At 49.8% G+C, this 27,067-nt stretch overlaps 1 protein-coding gene across 2 annotated transcripts in view; it reads right to left on the bottom strand.

The window, feature by feature from the left end:
* Positions 1 to 27,067, bottom strand: part of GTF3C1 (general transcription factor IIIC subunit 1) — an 89,786-nt gene that overhangs the window by 22,230 nt on the left and 40,489 nt on the right. For both annotated transcript variants that reach the window (XM_055232670.2, XM_055232671.2), the window contains exons 8-26: positions 25,921 to 26,036; positions 24,220 to 24,529; positions 23,274 to 23,491; positions 20,222 to 20,358; positions 18,612 to 18,765; positions 16,046 to 16,149; positions 15,077 to 15,261; positions 12,650 to 12,928; positions 12,203 to 12,348; positions 10,656 to 10,753; positions 10,079 to 10,175; positions 9,800 to 9,977; positions 7,063 to 7,204; positions 6,504 to 6,639; positions 6,015 to 6,096; positions 5,713 to 5,901; positions 3,473 to 3,630; positions 1,690 to 1,832; positions 522 to 603 (exon numbers count right to left, since the gene is read on the bottom strand). In XM_055232670.2, the coding sequence (XP_055088645.1) occupies positions 522 to 603; positions 1,690 to 1,832; positions 3,473 to 3,630; positions 5,713 to 5,901; positions 6,015 to 6,096; positions 6,504 to 6,639; positions 7,063 to 7,204; positions 9,800 to 9,977; positions 10,079 to 10,175; positions 10,656 to 10,753; positions 12,203 to 12,348; positions 12,650 to 12,928; positions 15,077 to 15,261; positions 16,046 to 16,149; positions 18,612 to 18,765; positions 20,222 to 20,358; positions 23,274 to 23,491; positions 24,220 to 24,529; positions 25,921 to 26,036 (2,954 nt within the window). The remainder of the gene's footprint in view (positions 1 to 521; positions 604 to 1,689; positions 1,833 to 3,472; positions 3,631 to 5,712; positions 5,902 to 6,014; positions 6,097 to 6,503; positions 6,640 to 7,062; positions 7,205 to 9,799; positions 9,978 to 10,078; positions 10,176 to 10,655; positions 10,754 to 12,202; positions 12,349 to 12,649; positions 12,929 to 15,076; positions 15,262 to 16,045; positions 16,150 to 18,611; positions 18,766 to 20,221; positions 20,359 to 23,273; positions 23,492 to 24,219; positions 24,530 to 25,920; positions 26,037 to 27,067) is intronic.

The following is a 27,067-nucleotide window of genomic DNA, read 5'->3' as shown; positions in this document are numbered from 1 at the left end:
TTCCTTGGGGAAAAGGCAGCCTCTCCTTGTCCACTGGCCTCATTTGGCACAAGTCCTGCCACACACACTGTAGTGTCCAGGGTTAGCACAGAAATGAAAGATGAGCAGCCTCTGAGGTGAAGGGCAGGAGTCTGGGTCAGCAGACAGCTTCCCTCCTTGTCAGCCACCGCCTTGGCCCCTCTGGACAGAAAACTCAGAAAGAAAACCCACACCCAGTCTGCAAGCTTTCTAGGAAGCCTGTAATTTCTGAAGAGATGTTCTATTTTCTTAAACAGGCCCAAGGCACAGCAGCCCTTCAAAGTGGCCTGTCAGATTCTAATCATCTTTAAAAACAGGTGCTTGAAGCCAGATCAAGTCCAGGCCAACACCAGAGAGCTGACTCGGTGATTTCTCAAGTGAGCAGGAAACAAAGTCCACGTTCCTAAGGCTGGCAGGGGCACTGTGGGACGAGAAGAGCTGACTGAAGTCTAGCTGCCCCAACCTCCCAAGCATGCTGAGCCCTACACTCACACAGGACCTACCTTTGGGTCATCGTAGTCACCTCTTCGATTCATGAAATCTCCAACAAGCGCTTTATCCTGGTACACCTCGGCCAGGCACACTCTGCAGGAAGAGGAGACAAAGCTGGAGTCTGGGAATTGCAATGATGCCCGTGTTCGGAACCTTCAGAGAGCTCCATTCTCATGTTTTTGGCCTTGGCTGACCGTGAAGTGTGAGTTACTTATATGCCTGTTGCACGACTGCAGCTTTTACGAATGAAGGATTTGGGGTCAGCCAAGCCTGACCTCGGTCAGGTCTGTTCATACTTTACACCTTGGCTTCTCTGAACTTCCGTCCTTCATGTGTAACCGAGAACACTGAGTCCCAAACTGTCTCTCACGGGGGTTTGGCCAGGACCATATGGGCTGACCTATGTGAAAGTGCATCACACAATTTAAAAACATCAAACAGGCTTTGGAGTTTATTATTCTTAAGCTCTCTAATCTACTGCAAAGCAGGTGTGTCCACTCCACTAACCTTCACATCTCCATGATATAAGGAGAGCCTGACTTGCCCAAGAGAAAATGAAGGGGAAGGCGACGAGCATTTGCTGGGCTCCCGTCTGCCAGGCACTGCTGCCTTCATAAAGAGCTTGCCAGGTAGAGACTCGTTCCGCTTTACAGCCTGGTAAGGCAAGGGGACTCCCTGAGGTCACACACACAAGGGCAGGGCAGGAGGACAGTTCTCAGCTCTGCTAAGAACATGGCAGAGGGCATCCTGTCCAATGATCCCAGGTCCTGCCTAGCTTGCTGCTGGAGGGAGCCACCAATCAGAGCTCTCAGGAACTGCTCTGAGGGCCGAAAACAGCAGGAAAAGCCAGCCTCTGCCTCTGCCTCCACCACCTGCTAGGCACGTGGTATTTAGCGAGTCAGCCTATCTAATCTCTGCTTCTTCATCCAAAAAAAGGATACCACCACCTACTTCTCATGGCCGCTATAAGGTCCAAGCAATACCTTGCATGGGAAAGCACCCAGAATCATGATTGGCCCTCACCCTCAAAAAACCAAGGTCCATCACCCCAGCAGACTCCAACACTTGGCCAGCCCATCAGACACCTCAGTGTGCTCCAGCCGCATTTCCCACCAGACTCTTAAGCAAACGGGATGACGTAACAGTGTCCCGGACTGATGGGGCTTCAATGAGGCTTACTTATAGTTGAGATAGGCCTGTGGGTTTTTGACTATGTAGCGAGCTCTTCGTCCAACGGAATGAGATGTTTTATCCAAAGACTCTTCAAACGTGGCATGCAAAATGTCCCGTACCACCTGCCAGGTGACAAATGGGCCCTTCACCTGGATGAAACACAGAGCCAAGACAAAAAGTCAGTATCCTCAGAGCCCACATCATGGAGAATTACCATCAAAAAGTGGACAGAATGTGTTTTGTGCAGGCTCCTTCCTCAGAGAATCCCCACAACTGTCACCTCACAATATTTACTGGGCCCACCATGTGCCAGACACTGAGAGAGATTCTGGGCAGACAAGCGTAGGACGAGGCCTCAGTGACCAGTGGGAAAGAGTGTATTTTGGCAGGCGCCATGTGTGACAAAGGTGCCCAGAGGGAGGGGGGGGAACTGCCTGAAAGGGCGCTGTATTAGAGGGAATCATGGGGATGTAAAGTGTGTTCAGTTAGAGGTCTTAGTGTCCTAATTATGCACCGTGTGTGCTCAGAAATGTTCTGTATGTTGTGCTTGTATGTTATGTTAGTAGAAGCAGAATGTACAAAATTAGCAGACCCAGGAGAACATCTTGGTCAATAACACAGGAAGGCAAGGCCGACATGAGAAAGCCACTTGACGAGTTATTTTCTTACATCCCCAAGGATGAGGTGACCCAAAAAGCCTGTAAGTTCTGGTAAGCGGTGAGAGTCCACCAACACTGACCTATGCAGGACCCTCCCGCCTCCTTCAGCTGCACCAGAGCTGGAGCAGATGGAGGGATGCCCCACTTCCCCAACAGCTCTGCAATGACGAAGCCATTGCAGATTCAGGGAACAGAAATTAGGGATGGCAACATGTCACCTTTCAGGTTCTTCCTTGGAAAAGAGGTTGGGATGGAATTCAGGAGAGGACTGAGGGATGAGAGAACGGGACAAGCGGTCAAGACAAGGGATCTAATAGTTTGCAGGCAAGGAGCATCTGGGCACAGAGCCCCAGCTGGGTTTCTCCTGCCTGGCCTGGCTGAGACCCGGAGGCACACCGGGCTCCTCCGAAGCTGCCTCGTGGCACTACTGCCTGGAAGGGGCCCTGGACTGGACTGGCAGAGCTTTTTCCTGGAAGGCAAATGAGAGGTCTCACTGCCTTGTGGACCAGCCACACCAGTGAGCCAAGGGGTACCAGACGTTGACAGAAACAGCGTGAGAAGTATCCGGCCAAAAACAGAGAAAGAGCAGGGTAATTACGCCCAATTGGCAGATCATTCTGGACATGATGGGCAGTTACAGGAAGGTAAATGGGAGCTTTTCAGGCAATGAAGGTGGGAGGAAGGAGCAGGCCAGGGTTAGACTCCTGGTGAGGAGAAAGAACAGCTCTGAACTAGTTTGCCTGCAGCTAGGCAAACATTTATGTGTATGCAGCTGAAAGCTAAAAAGAAATGTAGAAAAACAGAATGGTATTAATTTGTAGGATTAGCTGGGCATGGTGGGGTGCACCTGCAGTCCCAGGACTATGAGAGGCTGAGGTGGGAGGATCACTTGAGGCCAGATTGAGGATGCAGCGAGCTGTGATCTGGCCACTGCACTCCAGACTGGGTGAAAGAGCAAGGCTCTATCTTTCTAACAAAGAAAATGTGTAGGATTCTGGGCGATGCTTTTCCCAGTGGCGAAGCAGAGCAGCTGAGAGGAGTGGTCTCTGGCTGGGAGTCCCCGGGAGGCTCAGACAGGAAGGAGCTCCGAGTGAGGGGCAGGCCCACCGCTGGGCTGGGCTGGTTGGTACCTTGGTGTTGAGGACATTGCTGGCAATGCGGCACAGCACGAGCAGCCCATCCTCCTGCATGGACCAGGTGACGCGAAGCCGCGTCATCCGTTGCAGGGCACTCTGGTCGGCTTCATCGTGGTAGCGCAGCCTTTTGCTTTTTTCTCCTGGGAACTCTCCTAAAAACACCAGAGGGAGACGGGAGGAGACCTCTAACACCTGGTTTGGAGCTGTCACTCTGCAGAGGGGCAGGGTCCCTGCCCAGCCAGTGAGATGTGACTAATGGTATTGGTTATCAGATAGTCAGTGTGTCTAAAGTCACACAAACTAACTGCAAAAGACTCAGCCCCTTCTGATAGATTTTATTTTTTTTTAAACCCCTTTCATCATTTATCTTGACCAAATTTCACAGCAACAGGTTGGAAGGCTCAATGCAGCCTCTAGTTAGTTATCTGCCAATCTCCAATCTCCCCCACTGTGACAGAGTCCTTTGAAGGCATCTTGTACAGAAGCCTACAGTGCATGCTCGGGGCGTACCCGCCGAGTGAGCAGGACCAGGGACTGTGCAGTCACCGGGCCCCCACGCTCCCTTGGTCTGTGACTGCATGGGTGTTGTGTAGACTTGAGTGCATCTGGGGACAATATGGCCTCCGCTCCAGGGCCATGGAGAGGGTGGAAGGAGACTGCATATAAAACAGCCAGCACACAGTGGTGGCTACTAAATAACTAACATCAGCAGTGAGATCTGTGTAGTTAATAACTCAACAGCACCACCACCACCACCACCAAAACAGCAGTCTAGCATCAGGGAATATTCACTGTGTGCCTAGCACTGGTTTATGCTTTTTCAACATATTATCTTATAATTAGAATACTACTTTATAGCAACCTTATGAAATGGATATAATTGTTATCACTGTTTTTTGTTGAGGAACACAGAGACATACAGTGACTTGCTGAAGTCACACAGCTGAGTCAGCAGCAGAGGGAGGATCTGAACCTTAAGAGCGTAGCCACGGGGCTGCCAAGGTCTCCTGCCCAGGGGAGGTATTGATAGCACCTTCACAGGACAGACACCATATGCCACTGCCAGTCTCAAAAGACTGTTTAGCGAGTGTCTTCCAAATTAAGGCAGAAGAAAAGTGGGGCAAGGAAATTTGGACTCGAAGTGACACCACCACATTTTGCATTGTGATGAATTCAGGTTTTTGAGCCAAATTGGTCTTACACATATCTACGACAGGCGAAACTGAGGGGGCCATTTCAACTGATGGAATGCTATTTGTTATGAATGCCAGCCAAATAAATCACTAAAAACAGGTTCCTGTTTAAACATTCTGTCTTTATCTGAAATAGCTACCAGCCGTCAGTGGCTGCTATTAAAACTTGTGGACCACTTAGGCAATATGAAAGTGGTCTAAAAACTAGACACTGGTCTCCTTACCACCCCCTCTGCTATAAATACTGGCCAGATGAAGAACTCAAAATGGCAGTCTAAAAGGCACCGCACAATGGGTGCATCAAATCAGAAGGTGCGGCAGGCTTACACAACTCCCAGCTTTCCTCTAATTTAAAAACGCAACATGGGCCCAGCATGGCGGCTCACTTGAGGTCAGGAGTTCCAGACAAGCCTGGCCAATATGGCAAAACCCTATCTCTACTAAAAATACAAAATTAACCGGGTGTGGTGGCACACGCCTGTAATTCCAGCTATTCGAGAGGCTGAGGCAGGAGAACTGCTTGAGCCCAGGAGGCAGAGGTTGCAGTCAGCCAGGATCACACCACTGCACTCCAGCCCAGGCGACAGAATGAGACTCTGACGAAAAAAAAAAAAAAAAATTAAAAAATTAAAATGCAACATGCCTTTGAACTTTGGCCTGATTAGCATAAACACAGACATTAAAAGGTAAACTCCCCCAAAATCAGGATTTTGGCTAGTTGTGATGAGGCTGTTGCTGACATTTTTTCAGCTGAGATGAAACTAGGCATTTGAACTGAATGAGTTCCTAAAGTCAGAAGCTCTAAAAGATACAAAGGCGGAGAAAGCAGGGGAAGCATATGGGACATTCGGGGCTCTCTCATCTGCCAGATGGATGTGGAAATAAAGCAAACATCGCAGAGAGTCAGCGCCACACATCAAGGGAAGGCAGAAACCCGCGCTGAAGGGCAGAGCTCAGGCCCAGCTGGAGTGAGGCTGTCACACGTCTCCAAGCCAAAACATAAAGACAAGGCCCAGTAAATGTAAATGATCACCACGTAACCTTTCTTCCTTCTCTTGATCTTCTTCCCAGGGTCCTTCTTTAGCCGCTTCCGCTTCTGGCTTTTCCCACCCCTCACTCTCCGGTTTCGGTCCAGCGAGGGCTCTCGGTCCACCTCAAACTGCTCTTCCCAGCCAGCACAGAGCTCAGAGCCTACTCTTGCTTCCCCCCAAATATTCAACCTGCTGTTGCCTAGACATAATCACAGGAGACAACAGTTTCAGGATGAGTGCTGCAAAGGGTGGTCATTTAGGCCCTGAACTGGTACCATATTTACTTCTGGGGTGAACGCCCAGCACACGTACCTCTGGCACTGAGGGGCATTGGGCGCTTGGACAGAAATGTCTGGAGCCTCACTGTGAGTCCATTCTCTGCGGCGGTGTTCTCCTGTGAGACAAGCACAGCACTGTGATGAAGCATGAGCTTCCACAAGTCCCCAGCCACCCAGAGTAACAAATGCACCAAGGTCTCTGAGGAAGCTAAGGGCCGCTGTGCACTGACGGCCAGGGGCTGGAGTCTCCTGCCACCTGCTTTACCATTGCTCATGCACTCCCTCCTGGAGGACCTGTGTCACCCAGACCTTCTGATCCTTCTTTAAAAAGGAATACCTGTCCACGTCACAGAGTAAGTTAGCATCCACTGGGAAAAAAACAGGCCAGGCACACATTTAAGGGGCCTGACGCACCTTCAACACAAACAGAAGCCAGTATTTGAGTCTCTGGTCAGGCAGGGCGGGACAGGAGGGCGAGTAGCGAGGACCCCTGAGATTGTAGTCCGGTGTGACGCACACCCACCTTTTTGGCCTGGTTGATGATGTAGCTGGTCCAGATCCAGTTGCGCTTGAGGTGTCCATAGAAGCTGGAATCGAGCCCTGCGGCGCCCAGCCCATCTCCGGGGATCAAGCCTTCATCTACCACCTCACGGCTTCCACTAAAAGATAGGAAATTAACAGAAAAGAGCTCTTCTTGGTCATCACCGAAAAAGAGAGCCCATGGCATGGGGTGAGGGACATTTATTTATAAGCAACTTTCACCTTTCCAGAAAAACACCCCACAGGTAGCAATGAAGAATTTGGGGGCCCTAAGTGTTGACTGGTTTTCACTTTTGCAAGATAAGTCAAAAATCCAGATTTTTATATAAAATTCCCAAAATAAATTTTGACAACCGATTACATTTTTAAAAACAAGATGTGGGCTAAATAAAGTATGTCTGGAGCCAGCCATCTGCAGCCTCTGCACCGGAGACACAGGCCGTCTGGCCTGACATCCTAAGCCAGACAAGGGCGGGCAGGCATCTGAAATGAGCACCACCACAGCCCAGTCCTGGCCGGCCGCGCTTGGGATGGACACGCACGTGGTGTACTCCAGCATGGCGCACTTGCGCTCCAGGTTGTGCTTGTCCATGGCGCTCTCCTGCTCCTTCTGCAGGCTGCCCTCCTCGTCGCTGCCCTGGTCTGTGCTGCTGTTCTTCCTGACGCGCGGGCAGCGCACCACGCCTGGAAAACCAAACATCAGGGTGACCGATCACGCCTTCCTGCTGCAGCTCTGGTGGCTACTGCCTCTGGCTGGGTGGGGAAGAAGATTGGATTCCCTGCCTGTGAAAAGGCTTCCTGGCCACCGGGGGGTCTGAGATTGGTAAGACCTCTTCGTACAAAATATCCACACAAGAAAGTCAGAGGGAACAGAGGAAGAGAGTTGGAGTGCTGGTGGGTGACCTGAGGAAAGGGTCTATGCCAGACTGAATTCACTGAAGACAGAAGGCAGGTAAGGCAGTCGAGAGAGCCCGGCAGGCTTAGGGAGTCCAGCGCAAGGGAAACCCAGGCCTTCCTGCCTCCCAGAAAGCCCCAGGAGCTGCTGGGGCCAAGGTGGCAGAAACAACTGCCCTTGCTGGTGGTGGCAGGGATACAGAGGGGCCTGCACAAACAGATTGCTGAGATGCACTGCATGCAGCAGGCCTGGGCCCCACCTGGCTCCAGGAGCAGCCAGATGTCTCCTAAGTGCTCAAGAGGTTTGCTAAGGGAGTTGAGAAATGATATCCAGTTATTCTATAAGGCAGAAAATTGCATTCCTTGCAAAGAAATATAAAATACCACTAAAAGCACTGCTTGATAGGTGAGGGAAGGTTTGCAGACTCTCAAAGACTCTCTCTTAGCAGGCTTGCAGACCTTGGCTCGATGGCATGGCCGGTGGGGCCAGGGTCAGTGGGAGCTCAAGCCCCACACCCAGCAGCTGGAACTTTACATGAGACGCCTTGCCCAACTTCACCTTGGGCCATATGGTGGCGGCAGTGGAGCTCTCAGCTTAGAAATAAACTAAGATTCAGGGGGGTTACAAGTAGCTTGCCCAAGGTCACCCGTTTGAATGGACCCTTGAAACTAACAGTATTTAAGGCAAAGCTTCTCTCATATAAATAACAGCGGCACCACAAGTCTGTTTGTGAAAAATGCAGACTCTCCGGATAGGGCCCAGTAATCAGCATTTAATATGGTCCTCAGGTGATTCTTACGCAGACTAATGTTCATGCAACACCTGCTCTAAAAGACGACTGCATCTCATTATATGATGCTTTTCCCCTCATCCTTGGGGCAGAACCTCTTCAAATGTTTATTGAATGAAGGGACAATCAATGCTTGATTAATGGGGCTCAATAAGCCTCTGCCATTTCTGCTCATGAACACCTAAAGGGATGGAAATTCACCAATTGTCAGGCCTGAAAAACTTTGGTGCAAATTCATGCTGGTTCACAAATTTTTATCTAGATATAAATGCAGGGGAATTAGGGCATTATTAAAATCTAAATTGGCAAAAGCCTAGCTCACTGCTGAATGCCAGAGGATTCTATGAAACACCCTGTTCTAAATTATGTCTGGACCCATGAAAGTTTCTAAATACAAGTGCTATTACTCTTGGCATTAAATAATTCTGCCAAGCAAAATGTGTGACTCCCACTTCGCAAAAATCAAAGTGTGATACTGGATCTTTCAGCTTTAAGAAGGGAGGAGCAGAATGGAACTCCTCTTGGAGGTGCAAGCTGAACATGGCTTCCTTTCCCTCCTGGTAGACGTGGCAGGAAAAGGCCAGGTGGAGAGAGGCCTGGAGGAAAAGCACCGCAGGGGAGGCTCTCTTGCCTTCCGCAGACCCTCCATGCATCTGATCCACATTTATAGGATGCCAACTATGCAGCCGGCACTTTGTGACACATCGTAGGGATGGAAGCCAACTATTCTAGGCACAAGGAACTCCCAGGATGAAATGGAATGATGCTATAAAGGTGTGGACAGGCTTTCTCTGAGAGGTGACACCTGAAGTAGGAGTGGGCATCTGACAAGCCAGTGTCGGAAGGAGGGTCCCCCTAGGGAGGGAGAGGGGTGTGGGCAGAGGCTCCCCACAAAGCCCAACTCAGCCAAGTCACCAGCACATCGGGTCAGTTCCCTCCAAAACACCTCTAGGCCTGCCCTGTCCTCCTCACTGTCACCAGTGGATGCCACTCTCTTCCCACCCACATGGCCTCCTCTCTTTCTCCAACATACTACTCAGGGCCTCAGCTTGTTTCACTGCCCCTGCCTGGGATGCCCTCCCCAGCTCTGGCCCGGGCTGGCCCTGCCTCATCCTATAGAATTCAGTTCCAGTGTCTCCTCCTCAGCAAGGCTGCTCCTAAGCCCTGGAATAAACACCACCCCAACCAACACCTAGGCCCTCATTGCACTCCTGTGAGCTGTGTCTCCTCTTCACACTAGATTTTGAGTCTCAGGAAGGCAGGGCGGGGTGTGTTCTCATTGCGGCACAGTCAGGCACAGGAAGTGACACACAGCCAGTGTGTTTAATAAATACCTACTCAACGAACAAATGAAGACAAAGTGCGGCTACTTGGGCTCAACTGGGTGGGGGAACCAGGAGCACGCCACCCATTCAAGGCCTGCCACTCTGCTTTCCAAGGGAGCCCCAGGGGTGCTCTGGGCCTCTGGGTCTGGGGAGCACTCGGAACATACCACTGGTTGAGGCAACTCCTAGGCTTTTCTAGCCCTAAATCCCAGTTAGCACACAGAAAGGAGCAAAAGCAGCCAGGTCCAGCAGAGACAGCCGACACCCACCTAGTGGGGTGTTGAGGCAGACGCACTGCAGGTCAAACCAGTAGTTTTCCACATCCTGCATCGAATTCAGGACATAGAGGCGCCTCTCGAAGGGCCGGCTGCTGCGGGCCAGGTTATAATGTGGGTCACAGATGGTGGTGTCAACAATGACTGCATTCTTCTTCAAGAAGATAAAGACCTAAGGGGAGACACCAGACACGGAGAACCCACATTGGGTTTGGTTGCTTGGAGACCGTTTAATAATCAGAATTTCCTTGGTTTGGGCTTGAGGGACATTACCTGATCTTTATCCTGAAACTTTTCCGTGGGACCAAACTGTAGCAGCCCCATGTAGCACAGCCTCTGAAGGTTCTCCACCACCGAAAAAATGTACCGCCTAGAAAACAGAGGGGGCAGGAGGTTCCCATCACACCACACTCGCAGCTGGCCGCAGGGGTCTGCATGTAGGGTGAGGGTGCGACTTCCTTCTTCTCTTTTCCACCTGGTCACTGGAGGACCAGCCTCAAGCCTACACTGCACTGAGGCCCAGAACTACCCAACCTAACACCCAACCAGGGCCACAGAGATCAACCCCACTGGGGATTTGATTTGGAAAGTAAAAGTAATGAAAGGGAAAAAAAAAATCCGATACTTGCAGACATTAGCAGCAGATTTTACTTTAAAAGAACCTTCAAATCAAGTAATAAAATGTACCAGCCCATACTTCATTAATATTAGTAACTTAATAAGAATCTTGAGTTTTTGCAAGCTGGAAGTTAGAAACCTTTTCCTCTTCCTGGTGAATGATGGCTCAGAGCCCTGACTTAAGGGTTTGTTTGGACCTGCAACCACTCTCGGTCAGGTTCAATGGCCTCACCTCTTGTACAGAAGCTGCTGCCGAATGGGCCTGGGGAGAAAGCGGATCAGCGTGTGCTTCTTCAGCGGGTCGTTCAGAAATTCCTCCAGGTTGTCCACCTGAAGAGGTGATGTGCAGGTTCAGCTCACCCTGAGGGCCAGGGCGACCTGCAAGAATCTTGAAAAAGTGCTTGCCACTATTTTCTGACCGTAGTCTCCCTGAACCTGCCCACTGGGCTCTCCTTCCTGCCCCACCAAGTGCCCCTACATCTCTGCCTTTGGCCTTGCTGCCCCTCCTCTCCAGCCCATCTACCACACTGCAGAGGGCAATAAACAGGTGCCCTCATACCCTGTTGGTGGGCATAGAAATTGCTAAACCTGTCCCTGGGGCAACATAAGAATATATACATTTATATTAAACAAGAAAAGATGAGATAGAGAACACGCGTTCCTTTTGAAACCAGTGATTCTGCTCCTATCCTTACCCAAAGGAAAAAATGCTGGAGCCGCCAATCTATGTCTACCCAAAAGGTATTCATCAACATGTCGGAATAAATACCTACTCAACAGTAGCAAGAAAGTGGAATTTAAATGTCCAAAAGTAGAAAATATTATGGTTAAATAAGACACATAAGAATACTATGAATCTACTTAATATCAAGTCTAAAAAGTTAATGATGCAAAAAATACGAAACATTCTTTAGTCAAAAGCACAGACAATAAAAGAGTGAATATAGTTTCAATTCAGTTTTTTTTTTTTTTTTTTAAGGGAGATCACATACACACCCGTGTACATACAAGTATGGCAAAGCAATAAAAGACTACAAAAAACTTACCAAGAAGATAATTACTTAGTAGTAATTATCTCTCTGAGTGATACAGTTATGGGTAATTTCTATTTTATCTTTCTCTATTTACCAAATTTCTAAAAACAACATGTTTTGGCCGGGTGCAGTGGCTCACACCTGTAATCCCAGCACTTTGGGAGGCCGAGGCGGGCAGATCACGAGGTCAGAAGATTGAGACCATCCTGGCTAGCATGGTGAAACCCCGTCTCTACTAAAAATATAAAAAATTAGCGGGGCGTGGTGGTAGGCGCCTGTAGTCCCAGCTACTTGGGAGGCTGAGGCAGGAGAATGGCATGAACCCGGGAGGCAGAGGTTGCAGTGAGCAGAGATCGCGCTACTGCACTCCAGCCTGGACGACAGAGCAAGACTCCGGCTCAAAAAAAAAAAAAAAAAAAAGTTTTATTGTTGTAATATAATTGTCTATCTTTCTGTCCACCTACCTACCAATAGATCCATTTAGAAGAGCGAGTCTTTAAAGTATTTACCCCTGTCAACCACCCACCCATCCACCCAATCATCTTTCTAATCTAATCTAGTCTAATCTATCTCGAACAAATCCTTATTTTCCCTTGACTGAGCATCTGCCTATCCATCTATCCACCCATCCATTCATCTGGGCAACCCCAGGTCTTCAAGTATCCTCCCTTGCCCAGGTGAGTGTAGGCCCTCCAGCCCAGAGCCGAGGGGCCAGTCCTGTGATGATGGCTCCTGTCACCAATACCTTGTAGCTGACTTGCACAATCTGGATGAAGATGGAGAGGGGAAGGCAGAGGAGGATGTCGCTGACGAGAGCCCAGCCAAAGCCGAAGTCCCTGTGGACTGGGAGTGGGGGGATGTAGCGCATCCACGAGGCATCGTCCACATACACTAGGAAAAAAACTCACGGTTACCCCCGGCAGCCAGGATCCCAGTCACCATGGTGACACATGGTAACGTCATTTCCCAGGAGGTCTTGCTGTCCTTATCCCTAACTTGAGGAAAATTCTACTTGTCAGGCAGGAAGGAAGATGAGGAAGAAAGCCTGCCTTTCAGGAAGTGTGGATTATGTTTCCATTTGGATCAGAGGCTGCAGCCAGTTTATATAAGGAAAATGAACTATCATGTTTCTCCCTGGATCCTACTACTGGGCCTGCCCGCCCCAGGTGTAGGAGTGGCAGGGGCCTCTCACCTGTCTCCGTGGCAAGCTCCACTTCAGCCTCCCAGGTGACACCATCTTGGCTGCCTTTAGATGGGGCTTCAGAGCAGGCCTCCCAGGCACTTCCAGAGGACGGCCGGATGCCTGCCCTGCCTGACTCGTGCTTTATCGTTCTCCGTTCACTGATGAGGCTTGGCTTCTCCATGGTGTTGCTGGCAGGGTGCCCGTAGATGAGGTACCACAGAAACATGTGGACCACCCGCAGGCGAGGCATTTTGGGCAGAAACCCTAGAGAACGCCCCAGTCCGGGAACTAAAGCAAGAAAGGGAGAGGGCGGTGCTTGAAAAAGCCCATACTGAATTCAGTTTAATTCATTAAAAAATGATTGAGTACCACTATGTGCCAGGGGCCAGAAAGATGGCAAATATTCTTACTGTCTTAGAGCTTACTTTCTAATGGGCAAGAACTGATAATAAAATATAATATCTAAAATAGCCCATCAGATGAAAACAGCTGGTGCAGAAAATAAAGCACAGATGGGAGGAGGGCTGCAGTTCTACAAAAGGAGAGGCCTCACTGGGGAGCCTTAGAGCGAACTCCAGTTGGTGAAGGAGCTGCCGGCAGTGCAGAACCCTTGGGGCATGCCTACAGGGCAAATGCAAGGGGCCTGAGGTGAGGGTGTGCCCCGCACATTCCTGGAAAGGGAAGTGGAGCAAGGAAGCAGAGTGCAGGACCTGCGGCAGGAGAGCAACCAAGCAGGGAACCAACAAGGAGGGTGGGAAGGCTTGGATGCCCCTCCACATCTCATGTTGGCATGTAATCCTCAGTGCTGGTGGTGGGGCCAGGTGGGAGGCATCTGGGTATGGGTGATCCCTCATGGCTTGGTGCCATCCTCATGAGATCTGGTTGTTTAAAAGTGTGTGGCACCTCCCCCAACTCTCTCTCTTGCTCCTGCTTTTGCCAGGTGATATGCCTGCCCCCCTTCACCTTCTGTCATGGCTGGAAGCTTCCTGAGGCCTCAGTAGAACCCAAGCAAATGCTGGCACCATGCTTCCTATACAGCCCGTAGAACTGTCAGCCAATTAAGCCTCTTTTCTTTACAAATGACCCAGCCTCAGGTATGCCTTTCTAGCAGCATAAGAATGGCCTAACAGAGGGCCTGAGAAGCTACTGGATAAGGATTTCTGGCTTGATGAGAACTGTGCCAAATATTCCATAATCTCAGTTTTTGTTGTTTGTTGTTGTTGTTGTTTTGAGACAGAGTCTTGCTCTGTTGCCCAGGCTGGAGTACAGTGGCATGATCTCAGCTCACTGCAACCTCCACCTCCCTGGTTCAAGCAATTCTCCTGCCTCAGCCTCCCAAGTGGCTGGGATTGTAGGCACCACACCCAGCTAATTTTTGTATTTTTAGTAGAGACGGGGTTTCACCATGCTGGCCAGGATGGTCTCGATCTCCTGACCTCATGATATGCCCCACTTGGCCTCCCAAAGTGTTGGGATTACAGGCGTGAGCCACCACACCCAGCCATCTCAGTTCTTTTAAAGGGGCTTATTTCTTTGTTGATACAAATGCGCTGTTGCTTGGTTTTCCCCAGTGGGAGATGACGGCTGTGAGAGGAGATAGGCACAGCAAGAGGGTGCAGAACAGGCAGTCAGAAGGCCCACCCGAGGAACACCCGTGCTGCCCCTGGTCCATTCAAGTGCAAATGCTGTCTAGTTGCACACACTCACGCTGCTGTTCCTCTTTCACCTGTGCCTTCTAACAGGGAAACCTTGAGAGTAAAGGCCACACTGTGGGGCTGCAGCCCTGGGAAAGGGAAGTCACACACACAACCTCTTCCACTTGGAATCCCTGGGTCTGCTGTGTCCTGGACCTGACGCTGCCTGACAGACAGCCGGGCCCCGGTGAGTCAAGTTTGCCCTCCTTCCTGAACCAGCACATGTGCCGTGGCCCGGAGAGGAGCTGAGCATCCTGATTATAATGCCATGGCCACCTGCCTTGCTCAGCACAAGTTTAGAAATGAGGGATGAGGGAACCTGTCAGCGCTCCAACTCTGAGGAAATTATAGGAGCACTCAGACTCATCAATGACTGTGCTGCCAGGGGATTCGTCGAGTTGGGACAGGGAGAAATTTTCTATAGTTTGTAGAATGTTCCAGCTCAAGGACGTTCAGCAGAAGAAATTAATCTTTCCTCATATTGGGATCTAGCAGGATTTCATCTGAATCTCTCCAAAGCCTTGTAAGGTATGGCAGGCAGAATTGTTCCCATTTTTGCAGATAGGCAAACAGATGCTGGAAGAAGTTATGCAGCCAGAGTAGCAGGATCCAGCCCACAGCTCAGATACGATTCTTCTGACTGCGGCTCGGAGCTCAGATGGAGAGGACCAAGTGCCTCAAACATTGTCATACAAACAACAAATCAAATGTAACTAAACACAGACAAGAAGCTGCAGCTTACCTACAATGGGGTGATAATTTCTAAGTGGGGTTATGCCCATTTTATTATCACTTTTTTTCATCCGTCCGCTTTCTGATCTAGAGGAAGCACTCAGCTGAGAGTCCCCTGATCCACTTGGGCCCTCTTTTCCTTGACTGTCTTCTTCTGCCTCCCCTTGGGGCACTGGAGGCTGGGAAGTTTTAACCCTGCAGTTCAAATAAACATGCAATAATGTACTGAGAAAATCAAGGGCTAAGAGAAAGGACAGAGTCTGTCCGCATGAATCAGATACAGCCTCTTGGCCTGGGGGTTTCAAATTCTGCTCCCTGTAGGGGCCAGGGAGATGATGCAAACAAAATGTCAGGTCACTTAAACTTTTGGGGGTGGTGGGGATTGTGAGGCCCTGGAGAGGGCACCCCCACTTATGGGTGCTGCCTTGTGAGAAAGGGAACCCAATGTGCTAGATCTTCGGACATGTGTATCAATGCTAGAAGTCAGGAATTATATGAGAAATTAACCAGCAACTGATTCAAAGTATGTGTGGCCAATACTTTGCAGATCCCACAAACTAGCATGTGCAAGCCAGATCAGCCCTCTGCCTGCCTGTGAGAGTTTCTAGTTGAGACACAGCTGAGAACTTTCTCCCTCCCCTGAGTTTTCTCTCAGCTCATTACATGGTTTGTGAAGAAAATTAGAAAAGATCTGAGAAAGGCAACCAAAATCACTGTGAGCCATTATGAGACTTGAGTGAGTGTCAGACATCAGAGGCCTATGATGGGGAGTGCTCTGTCCACACTCTATCAGACAGAATAAAGACCATTAGGACTAAATTGGTCCTTATTGAGACTAGGAGATCATGAACCATGAACTCCAAACCAACAAATTCACTGATCCATGCAGGTATTAAGAAAGGGCTCTTCTGGATTGCTGTAGGCTGACACACAGGCCTGGCAGCCTTGCTATGGGTTCTTCCCAGGCGCCTCCACTTGCCTGTTGGCTGTGCTTGAATTGGAGATCCGGAAGCGGACCTGCTCGATGGCACTTCTCACCAGAGGGTCGTTCTGGTCCATGGACGGGTGCACCACCAGATCCACCTGGAGAGAGAGGTTGGAGCATCCCACAGGGTGAGGGAAGAGCTGAGGAAGACTTGGCTCCACAAGTCGATTCCTAGTGGAACCTCAGTCATATCTGTTTTCGTTAACATTTCCAAAACACAATTAGGAGATCGAAACAAAATTTGTTGCTGAACAGTTTGCTGGTACAGCTACTGGCGGCGAAACTCCTCAAGTGACCAAGCGATCAGGCTCTGCCATGGGTGCCGGGGCTGCTCAGCCCCACTGAGGAATCTGGCCTGGACACAGAGCCGTCCCCCTGCAAGTCCCTCACTGGGCTGTCACAGCCCACTGGTCTCTGTTGCTACCTAGTGGGCTGCTCCATGCCCCCTTCCCACTATCTTAGAATTTCCCAGTTGCTCGTGAGTCCTGAGGGCTTCCATCTGGAAAAGGTAAGCGGCTTTCATTAATCTACCCTTGCTGAGAGTGCCGTCATGGGACTCCTGCCAGGCGCACGTCTAAACAAACCAGCAGAGGATTTAGAGCTGCTTTTGTTGTTTTACCTTTTCCAAGCTACTGAAGCTCAACAGTTAAGGTGGTTATCATTTCATGAGAGATACACAGGATGTAAAACAGACTGTGTGGAAGGGTAGTAACTTGAATGCCCAACAGGGAGAGGTGGAGTGGGGCAGGGTGTGTGTGAGCACACCAGCCATGTTGTGGCAGGTGAGGATGGCCAGGCCCCCAGGGAGCCAGGCTTCTTGCCTGTCTCTGCTGAGGCCAGGGACAGCAACGTCAGGCTGTCTGAGCATCCACTCTGGCCAGCAGCTTCATGCTGAACATGGGCTCAGAAAGATCTGGAAACAGGGGGCAGGAAGCAACGTCTAGACAAGGGCTCCCGAATGCCACACTTGGCTCATTTTCTTCCAATCCTCATTTGTGAAATAAGGACCACCCCACCCCCACCCCCAACCAGCAGCTTTGTGGTTTTGTGAAGCTCAAATGAGATGCAGTTAAGGCAACATTTCAGAGAATTCAAAGGCAAGGGAGAAATATACAGCATTCACATTGCCCCACTTTCCAGGCAAGACACAGGAGCAAAGGCAAAAGCCTGACACAGGCGCACCAGCTCCAGCTCACATGGCCCCAGCAGATCAAAGGCTGCCAGCAGCACATGCTCTGGGTGCCAGAGAAAGTCCTGCCTGGAAACCTACGCTGGTACTAGAGTCACATGCACACGATGGAAGCCCTTTCCAGCCGGAAAAAACAGCTACTGTAGTGGGACCTTGTGGCAAGAGGCCTGGGCACTTTCATTTTTGAGGTTATGTGGCCCCCCATGCTTACCCGCTGCCCCCATCCCTCACCCACTCCCTCCAGCAATGCCTGGAGACACAGCTGATGCCTATGCCTGCCTGTCTCTCCCTAACCCTAGACTGGAAGGTGGGGGGGGGGGGGCGGTTACTGTCTTCAGTGACTGCACTCTTTGAAGATCAACAGAAATCGAAGGCACTGCTACTACTGGGCTGCAGTTTTTCTTGGCCTTCACTGAGAGAGGTCAGCACAGGAACCCACTGCTCAGGGAACAAGTGGCAGGCTGATGGGGGAGTGGGGAGCAGGGGGCCAGGAGACATTATTGTTTTATTTTAAAAATACTTATAGCAGATATAAAAACTGATGAGAGCTGTCAATGTGGAAAGGATAGACACTGTTGTTTCTTAAGTTTTTTGTACTGCTCTGCAGTTTTCAAATTTCTCAAAAAATAAAAGCAGAAAAGCAAAAATGACCTTGCTAGCTTATTAAGAAAACAAAATATCAATGCAGAGCTTTCTTAAGGCAGAGATTTAACATGCAGTCAGAAGAAAAGGTCAGGAAATTACGAGTGACTGTCCCCACACAACCATTCTCTTTGGCCCTGGTGCCTGGCTGTACCATCACAAATTACCCTGACCGTGAAAAACGTGTGCCTTAGAATGTCCGTGAAGCTGCTGAGCTACAGTTGCTATGGGAATGCATCCCTCCCAAATTTTAAATTTTACAGAAATAGGTATGTCGAGGCAGAAGAGATGTACTGCTCCCATCGGATAACCCGGCAGCATACCCTCACTGACTCGATGCCATCGCTTCCTCTGGGATGTTGCCTCAGCTCTCCGAGGAAAGCATTCTTGCTGCTTAGTCTAAATTTCCCACCTAAATGTTATTTCATTTGTCCCGCAATGACTGAACTTCAATATGCCTCCGCCTGCCTTCTGCTTCTTCAAGTCTGACCGCAGGGCTGGATGCCTGCGCAGCTGCTGCTTGGAGATGACATGCTTTACAATCCTAGCAAGTTTTTGCTCTTTTCTGTTTCCAGCTAACCCGTATTCCCCCAATCAGGAGGCATAATGGGAAATTCCAAGTCACTGGTAATAAAACAACTACCAGGACACAGCAATGACAAGAGAAGCTAGACAAAAACTTCCAACAGCACGAGGCTGGCTCTGGGCATCGGGGGAGGCCCTGGTTACCTTCTTCTTGATGCCATCTTGAATGACGGTGGTCCGATACAATCGCAAGAGACCTTCCTCAGACAGGTTCCGCACCAAGCGGACAATGGACTTCTTGCAGCACTTGGTGGACACGCCTTCCTGCTTCTCCTGATCCATGATCATCTTCTGAATCCTGGGCATCACAAAATAAGCAGATAACACTCCCAATCTCAACGTGGAAGGCCTTCCTCAGCCCAGGCAACAGAGACATGCCTCATGGTACCCAACAGAAACAGGGAAGGATCAAAGGGGGTTTCCCCATCCTGGAAAGAATGATTTCTTGGGACGTTAATGATTGTTTCCCTCTGTGGCAAATGTATCAGGTAAGGACAAGCCACCAAAGACAGCAGCTCCACAGCTGAGCCTTTCACCAGCAACTCAAGAGACTACAATTTGAGATCATGATGGCAGGGAAACTGGGCACCATGATAGAAACCTGTCTTCACCAAGTCGAATGCTAATCTAACACCCAGATAAGGGCTGCTCTGGTTTATCACTAGCCCCTAAGATCTGAAGTGCGTTTTGTCTTCTCTCTGGATACATCTTCCTCTAGGTCTTACTGAGTCACTATGGTGATCCTTCTAGACCACTGATCATAGAATGCAGGGCCAGTGGGCATGGTGGCTCACGCCTATAATACCAGCACTTTGGGAAGCCAAGACGGGCAGATCAGTTGAGGTCAGGAGTTCGAGACCAGCCTGGCCAACATGGTGAAACCCCATCTCTACTAAAAATACAAAAATTAGCCAGGTGGGTGCCTGTAATCCCAGCTACTCAGGAGGCTGAGGCAGGAGAATTGTTTGAACCCAGGAGGTTGCATCACGCACTCTAGCCTGGGTGTCAGAGTGAGACTCCATCTTAAAAAAAAAAAAGAAAAGAAAATAGAATGCAGGGTCAAAAGGGACATTAGGAACACCTAGCTAAACCTCTCATGGCTCAGAGGCGAACAAGGTGACAGTGTGTGCAGATGGTCCCTACCCCCTCCCATTCAGTCCTCATTAGACACAGAGTATGAGGAAGAAGCCATGTCCCTGATGGAGGGTAAGGCTCCTCCTCACCGAGTGGCTCTCACATTGGGTGCCTCAGAAGCCTTAAAGATGCCACCCAGGAGGTGGTGGTGATGGGAGCTTACAAGAACCATATCAGAGTTCAGAGCCTCCACTCCATCCCAAACACAGAAGCTCTACTTGTGTCTCTTGTTTTTTCTCCTCCAGAAGACTCTATTTGCGCAAAATGCACCACAGAGAACTAAAAGTCTGGAAGTAATGCTACTACCCGCTTAAGTGTCTCCATACCCCTTCTGAAGCAACCATCTTCCAGGTAAGGAAAAGACAAACACACTTTCCCTGTGACTTCTGCTTCCTGCTCAGTCATTTTCTCTCTGTCTAGCATGCTGATATTCCTCAGTATCTGCTCCTTTTGAATAAGAGTAAACTCTAAATCCTCCCTACTGCAAAAGAACGAGATGAGAATCTACACAGTGGGAGAGAGATTTGAATGCCCCTCAGTGGTGTCCGTGGCTTGTGATGACCAACTGGTAGGAGGATTACTGTTAGTGCAAGCAGACAGACAGACGGACAGCTCCTTACGTGAATAAACTCTCGATTAAGCGAAGATTGGTGACAGCTTCTATGATCAGATTCCTGCGTTTCAGCAGTCGGTAAGTTTCGTGTGGTTTGTCTTGGCCTGAGCTGTGCCTCCCAGTCTTCAGGGAACTGCTACTCTCCTAGAACAGAGACCGAAAGCACAAGATGCAATGGGCTCGGCAAGGCTTGGGGGACACGCACCACTCCTGTGGGTGCACTGGCCCTCTTCAAGAAACTTCTACTCCCATCTTTCAAGAAGGGAAGCCAAGCAGCCTGTTCTCCTACACAGAATCCCACTACTCTACCATCTCAATGCTTTGAAAATCAAAGACATTGGCCAGCAGAGGACCCCGGGCCACTTTATGAAGGTCAGCTGGTTTCAGGACAGAAATCAGAGGCATCTACTCCAGCAACTCCTGAAAAGGTGGAAGGTGTCCCCTCAATTCCCCCTTGGTTCTCCCATAGAGGAATGGAAGAAACTGATGTACGGACAATTACATGCCAGGTATTGTTGGGCTTTTTTCATCAAAACCTCTGAACACTTTTATCATCATAGTTCCCATTTTACAGAAGAAGAAATCAAGGCTCTGTGTGGCTAACTTTCCAGGGTCTCATGGGGAGTGAACGTGCCAGGATGGGGCCTCGGACTCCAGATGGAAGAAGCCAGGGAAGTCTCTGGGCAAAAAGTGACATGAGGTAGAGGGGGGCTCTTGAGTTCAGAAGAGGTTTCCTCGAGGAAAATTAGGATGAGTGGATCTGTGCTTCCTCTTCTATCCCCGCTAAATTGTCTACTTCTCTTATAATGCCTTTCTCTCTTAATGAGCTTAAAATGAACCTGTTTCACCCAACACTGGATCAAAATCTGAAAGCCCAAATGTGAACCCTATATGGAAAAGAAATCCTAACTCTAATACACATCTTGTGAATCACTGGACCCAAGTCAATGCCTTATGGTAGCCCCAGGGCATGTTCTGCTTGTCACCTCCCAGCTTGGAGTAGCACTTTCAGGAAATGAGAAAGCGCCCAAGGCGGTCACTCGGTGATGGTGCCTGAACGGCCAGGCCCCAGCCCACTTCCCTGCCCACTGTGGGAGCTCCGGGCAAGACACAGTTCTTTGCTGAAGGGGGAAAGAATCAAAGATTCAAGAAGAGTCCCAAGAGGGGCAGAAAGTCTTTTGTTCACCCTTGTGTTTCTGGGTGAAAAGTTTGGGGGAAAACCACGTGAGCGAATCTAGCCAGTTTCCATGGGGCTGCTGTACAGCAAAGGGAACGTGTTCTGCCAAGAGCCTCCCTGCAAACAGTGGGTGCCATTCTTCTCAGCAAGGACGCGGGGAGGACCACGGTGCTGCCATTACTCTGGGAATGGACTTCCATCAGAGAGAGGAAGAGCTGAACTAGGAAACAAGCCAGGGACTTTAAGACCTGGTGGGAATGCACAGAGGTGCAAAGGGGATGGCAGGGGGAGGAAGGCAAGTGGGACTCTAGGGGAGCTGCTGGGCTTCACTGCTGGCAGGCCCGGCCTCCCTGGTTAGAAACAATGCCAATCCTGACTCCATAGAGAGTTGTGGCAGCCAATGAACAGAAAAGGCCTGAAAGGGTCTAGAAAAAAATCAACGCCACACCCCATCACCTCTGCCATAGGAACACTTCCAAAGCACAAGCCTCCATTCCAGAAAGGGAGAAGCGGTGTAGGGTAGGGACCGCGCAGGCAAGTTACTCCATCCTAGGGGCCTCGCTTTCCTCTCACATACCAAAGCTGACATTGACCTTGCAGGGCTGAATGAAACAGCAGTGGCCAGGTGCAGTGGCTCACGCCTGGAATCCCAGCACTTTGGGAGGCTAAGGCGGGAGGATCACTTGAGCCCAGGTGTTTGAGATCAGCCTGGGCAACATGATGAAACCATCTCTACAAAAAAATACAAAAATTAGCCAGGCACAGTGGCATGTGCCTGCAGAAGAGGAAACCTGCAGTCCCAGCTACTCAGGAGGCTGAAGCAGGAGGATCACTTGAGCTCAGGAGGCGGAGGCTGCAGTGAGCCGAGCTCGCACCACTGCACTCCATCCTCGGCACCACAGCAAGACTCTGTCTCAAAAAAATTAATTAATTAAAAAAATACATAAAGAAACAGCAGCAACACCATCAAAAGCCACCCCAGATCATGCATCTACTCCGTGCTAGGTGCCTCGTTCTCTACTCAGTGTTTCCAAAATACAGGGGGTGGCACTGGTAGTGTCTGAGGTACTGTTATGTCACAAGTGTTGACACGGCATTAGGTGAACCAAATCACATAATGGGAAAGACATTCCTTATCAACTGTCTTTTAATCCTTCCAATTATATTGATGAAAGTACTGGTTTGACTTCACTGTGTCTTTAACTCCTTGATATATAACAGTAACTAGCTGGAATGTACTAATACAGTTTTGACTTTATTGTATCTATTCTATGATTACTTTCCTTTTTATGACAAATGATATTGGCCATTTATCTAAAGCAGAGTTTCTCCACCTTGCCAGTGCTGACATTTGGGCCAGGAAATTCTCTGCTGTGAAGCACTGTCCTGTGTATTGTAGGATGTTCAACAGCATTCTAACCTCTCCCGATTGGATGCCAGTAGCAGCCCCTCCCTAAGTGTGGCACTGAGAACTGTCTCCAGATATTGCCAAATGTCTCCTATGGGTAAATGCCAATCCTGACTCCATAGAGAGTTGTGGCATCCAATGAACAGAAAAGGGGTAAAACTGGGTAAGAACCATTGATCTAAATTAGGCATACAGGTTTCCCTCTAAAATAAATCTAATTGAAAAGAATAAGCTGTTGGAAATGAATAAGCCACTGGGTGGATAACCATGCAGGCAATCTCTGCGTAGGGCCCAGGCCGCGTGAGGGTGGTGTGTAAATAAGCACAGCGCTAGCCTGGGAAGCACAGGCCGGCCTCGGCATGCAGCACGCTCGCTGTGGGTGATTCCACTGTGATCATGTGATTCCTAAGCACAGAAACGATGAGGCCACGGGCTCCTTCTCGGAGACAACTCCCTCCCTCTGCATGCACTGACCTTTGGGTTTTCCACCCGGACCTCCTCGATCACAGCTATGTCACCACTGTTGCTGTCCGCACAGTGGGAGACAAAGGACACGTTGGGTTCTGAGACGCTGCTGGTATCTAAGAGGTTGTCCCTGCTGGTAAGGCTCTGGCAGGCTCTCTCTTCAGCAGCTCCTGGGAAGGAGGGCGGCTGCTTTTTCAATGGGTGTAGGTTTACAACTTTCCACCCACCTGTGGTGGAGGGAAGAGATAGAACAAATCAAGGGGGAGGCCAGGAGGGCATTCATGCTTGGCAGTCAGACCAGACCCACACAGGCCAAAGGATTCTGCTGAGAGTCAGTTGAAAGGTGAGGGAAGTGGACCAGCAGCAGCTTGGGCCTCTCCTTCTGGCCTCTAATCTGCAGCAGGGTTTCTCCACCTGGCCAGTGCTGATGTCTGGACTGGGTAATTCTCTGCTGTCAGGGGCTGTCCTGTGTATTGTAGGATGTTAAACAGCATCCTGGCCTCTACCTACAAAATGCCAGTAAGAGTCCCTCCCTAAGCTGGACATTTAACGATGTCCCCAGGGAGCTCAGAACTGGGTACCAGATTTGCAAACGTGTCATCAGCACCACTCTCTATGCATTTAAAAAGTTTTCTATAACTAAACTAAAAACTTGGAGGAGTCTTAGACTGTTGGAGGGGAGCGGGCAGAGGAAGCTTATGAAATTCCATCCTTTAACAGTAAAAACAAGCAAACAAAACATGTGCCATGAAGAAATGATTTGCAAGCAGCCAGGAGATACCACAGGACCCTCTCCTCCAAACCCATGATGATGTGGTACAAGTGACAGCGTCAGGCCTCTCATTAGGACGGCACCAAGGGCAACCGCAGGTGTTTGCTGAACTGAAGGGGTGTTTCTTGCAGGTGCCCAGTAGTGCAGTGCACGCAGCCCCTGCCCACCCCACGTGCTCCCTACCCTTGGTTGGGGTGGAGTGATGAGGCTGGGTCTTGGGCCGGAGGTTCGCAGAGGCTCTTGTGTCCTTCTGGGACCCTCTGCCTCTCCGCTTGCTGCTGCTCCTCTCCTCCTCACTGTCCGACTCAGAGAGGAAGGTGTCCTCGCCTTCAGGCAGAAGTGATTCCTCCTGCATAGACGCCAGGCTCACGGTGGTCAAGAGCTCGCTGCGGGCCTTCTCTCTTTGGTACTGCCGGCTTAGGTCGCTCTCCTCTGCAAACACGCAGGAAATGTACTTGGTGGTTCGCTGCCGACCTTCGTCTTCCATGAATCCCTAGAGGGAATAAGATGTGTTTATCCCACTGCAAAGAGGGCATCATACCCACAGAGGTTCAGGTGGTCTGTGGCGTCTATTTCCTTATTGGCTTTCTTCTGTTTCTCCTGTCTTACTTCCTGGGCCCTGGGTTGGGCACCACTGATGCTCCCTCCAGGCTCTTCCTCTCTGTAATCCCCTGGTCTTCCTTCCACAGAGATCCTTCTCTGAAGTACAACCCTGAATGTGTGTCTGCTCTATGAGGCTATGAGTTTCTCACGGACAGGGCCCTAACTTAACCTTCCATATAGCCCCAGTGCCTGGGACAGGACGTGGCCCACACAAAACGGACAGTAAGCAGCAAGCATTTGTGATGCAGACTGAAAAGTTAGACTGTGGAACGCGAGCTCCACTTAGCCGCTGCCATGAGGATTTGTGGACCGGGCATCAGTGATCCACACCCATTTTAACTTCTAGAACAGGACAAGGGGCTCTTCCCAGGGCCTTTGATAGGAAAAGAGTAATATCTAGGTACCACCACATGCCAGGGATGGGGCTAAGTGTGCTGCAGTCATTCACCCAACTATAATACTGCCTTCCAGCCAGATGACCAGATTGTGAGCAAGATGAGAGTGGCATGTCAGGGGCTGAGACCACAGGTCTGAATTACAAAAGAGTGCCAGACAGGCATAGCTGGCCAACTTGATGCCCCCAGGTGCCAGGCAAGTAACATGCATAAGAAGGAGGGCCAAGTGGGGATGGTGGAACCCTGGAGAGCACTGCTTTGTCTGAAGCAGGTGGACAGAGAGTGGCCAGCCCCAGCTGACTGTCCCCACATGGGAGTAGGTTCCTGGGGTGGCCACATCACCTTCTGACTTTTTTTTCTTTTTGAGATGGAGTTTCACTCTTGTTGCCCAGGTTGGAGCGCAATGGCACCATCTCAGCTCACTGCAACCTCTGCCTCCTGGGTTCAAGCAATTCTCCTGCCTCAGCCTCCTGAGTAGCTGGGATTACAGGCATGCACCACCAGGCCTGGCTAATTTTTTGTACTTTTAGTAGAGATAGGGTTTCACCATGTTGGCCAGGCTGGTCTCGAACTTCTGATGTCAGGTGATCCACCTGCCTTGGCCTCCCAAAGTGTTGGGATTACAGGTGTGGGCCACCATGCCCAGCTACTTTCTGACTTTTCAAAGCTGACAAGTCATTCAATTCTTAAAAAGTGAAGACAAACAGGAACTACAGTGAAGGCGAGACATAACATGGCTATGGACTGCACTCAGCCCCGGGGAGGCCATCTGCCTCCTTGACACAGATGTCAGGCCATCGAGTCTTCTGACTGAGATGCTCGTTTGCAAATACACTGCACACATCTCCAAAGACAACGAGTGTTAGGGGAAGGCTCATGATGTTACCTTGACAACTTTGAATCTTTGAAGAAGTCGACACAGCATTCTTGCTTCTAGTTTTCCCACATTCATAGCCACTCGGATTTCAGCTTGGGAAATTCCTTTTGTGCCTCGGCGCTCAACTGTGAGAAACAATACACGTGAACCCAAACCGCTGCAAAGGAGCTGTTCTGCACAAGTCAGTTTCCAGCCTACCTTTTCAGCAGACATTTCAATGCTGTGAAATTAACAGACAGAACAAAACATACGCCATTTCTCTCCCTTATCCTCCCAAGCGTGCTTCCCTCCCAAGCCTCTGAGTAATATACTATACTAGGCTAGTACTACTAACAGCTAATGTTTGAATGCTTACTATCTTACAGCCCCACGTTAAAACACTAAATGTCAGGTGATCAACAGCTGAAATACTAAAATGCAGGAACCCAATAGGTTTTACCCAATGGCAGGAAATTAGCCCTTTCACATGAATGAACTGTTTCAGATAAATGAAATTGACCTCTTTAAGAAGCATCAAAATAATTTTTAATTCAGAACTTTTCTTAATGTGTATTCTTCATTTCCCAGTATTTCTTGATAGACACAGAGAGATTGTGGACACTTACTACTGCACTGTCCCATAAGAGTCGTGCAAGCGAGGACTTTGAAAGGAAATGGTATTCCTCAGCCCTGGAGTAAATGACTCGCAGACCAATGGCCCCCACTGTTGCTGTGTGTAGCTTGTCTACTCCTGGACTGTCACAAGCTGGTGTATGTCAGGATTGTGAGTATATCTGCCGCTCAGAGGCCCTTTAAATGCATCCTACTAAGCTGGAACTAAGAACTCCAGGAAGGAGCCAGCTTAGGAACTGGGAGGTGGGCAGGGAGTCCCAGCAGTAAAGCACACGAGCCGCAAGGCAGACTTGGTTGCAAAGCTCTTTGACTTTTCAGAAGTATCTTCCTCTTGGCTGGGTGCAGTGGCTCACATCTGTAATCCCAGCACTTTGGGAGGCCGAGGCAGGTGGATCACGAGGTCAAGAGATTGAGACCATCCTGGCTAACATGGTGAAACCCCGTCTATACTAAAAATACAAAAAAATTAGTGGGGCATGGTGATGGGCGCCTATAGTCCCAGCTACTCAGGAGGCTGAGGCAGGAGAATGGCATGAACCCGGGA

This window comes from Symphalangus syndactylus, chromosome 11 (genome assembly GCF_028878055.3).
Source record: "Symphalangus syndactylus isolate Jambi chromosome 11, NHGRI_mSymSyn1-v2.1_pri, whole genome shotgun sequence".
NCBI classification, from domain to species: Eukaryota; Metazoa; Chordata; class Mammalia; order Primates; family Hylobatidae; genus Symphalangus; species Symphalangus syndactylus.
The sequence above is the reverse complement of the archived record's forward strand: the minus strand, read 5'-3'. Positions and strand labels throughout refer to the sequence as shown.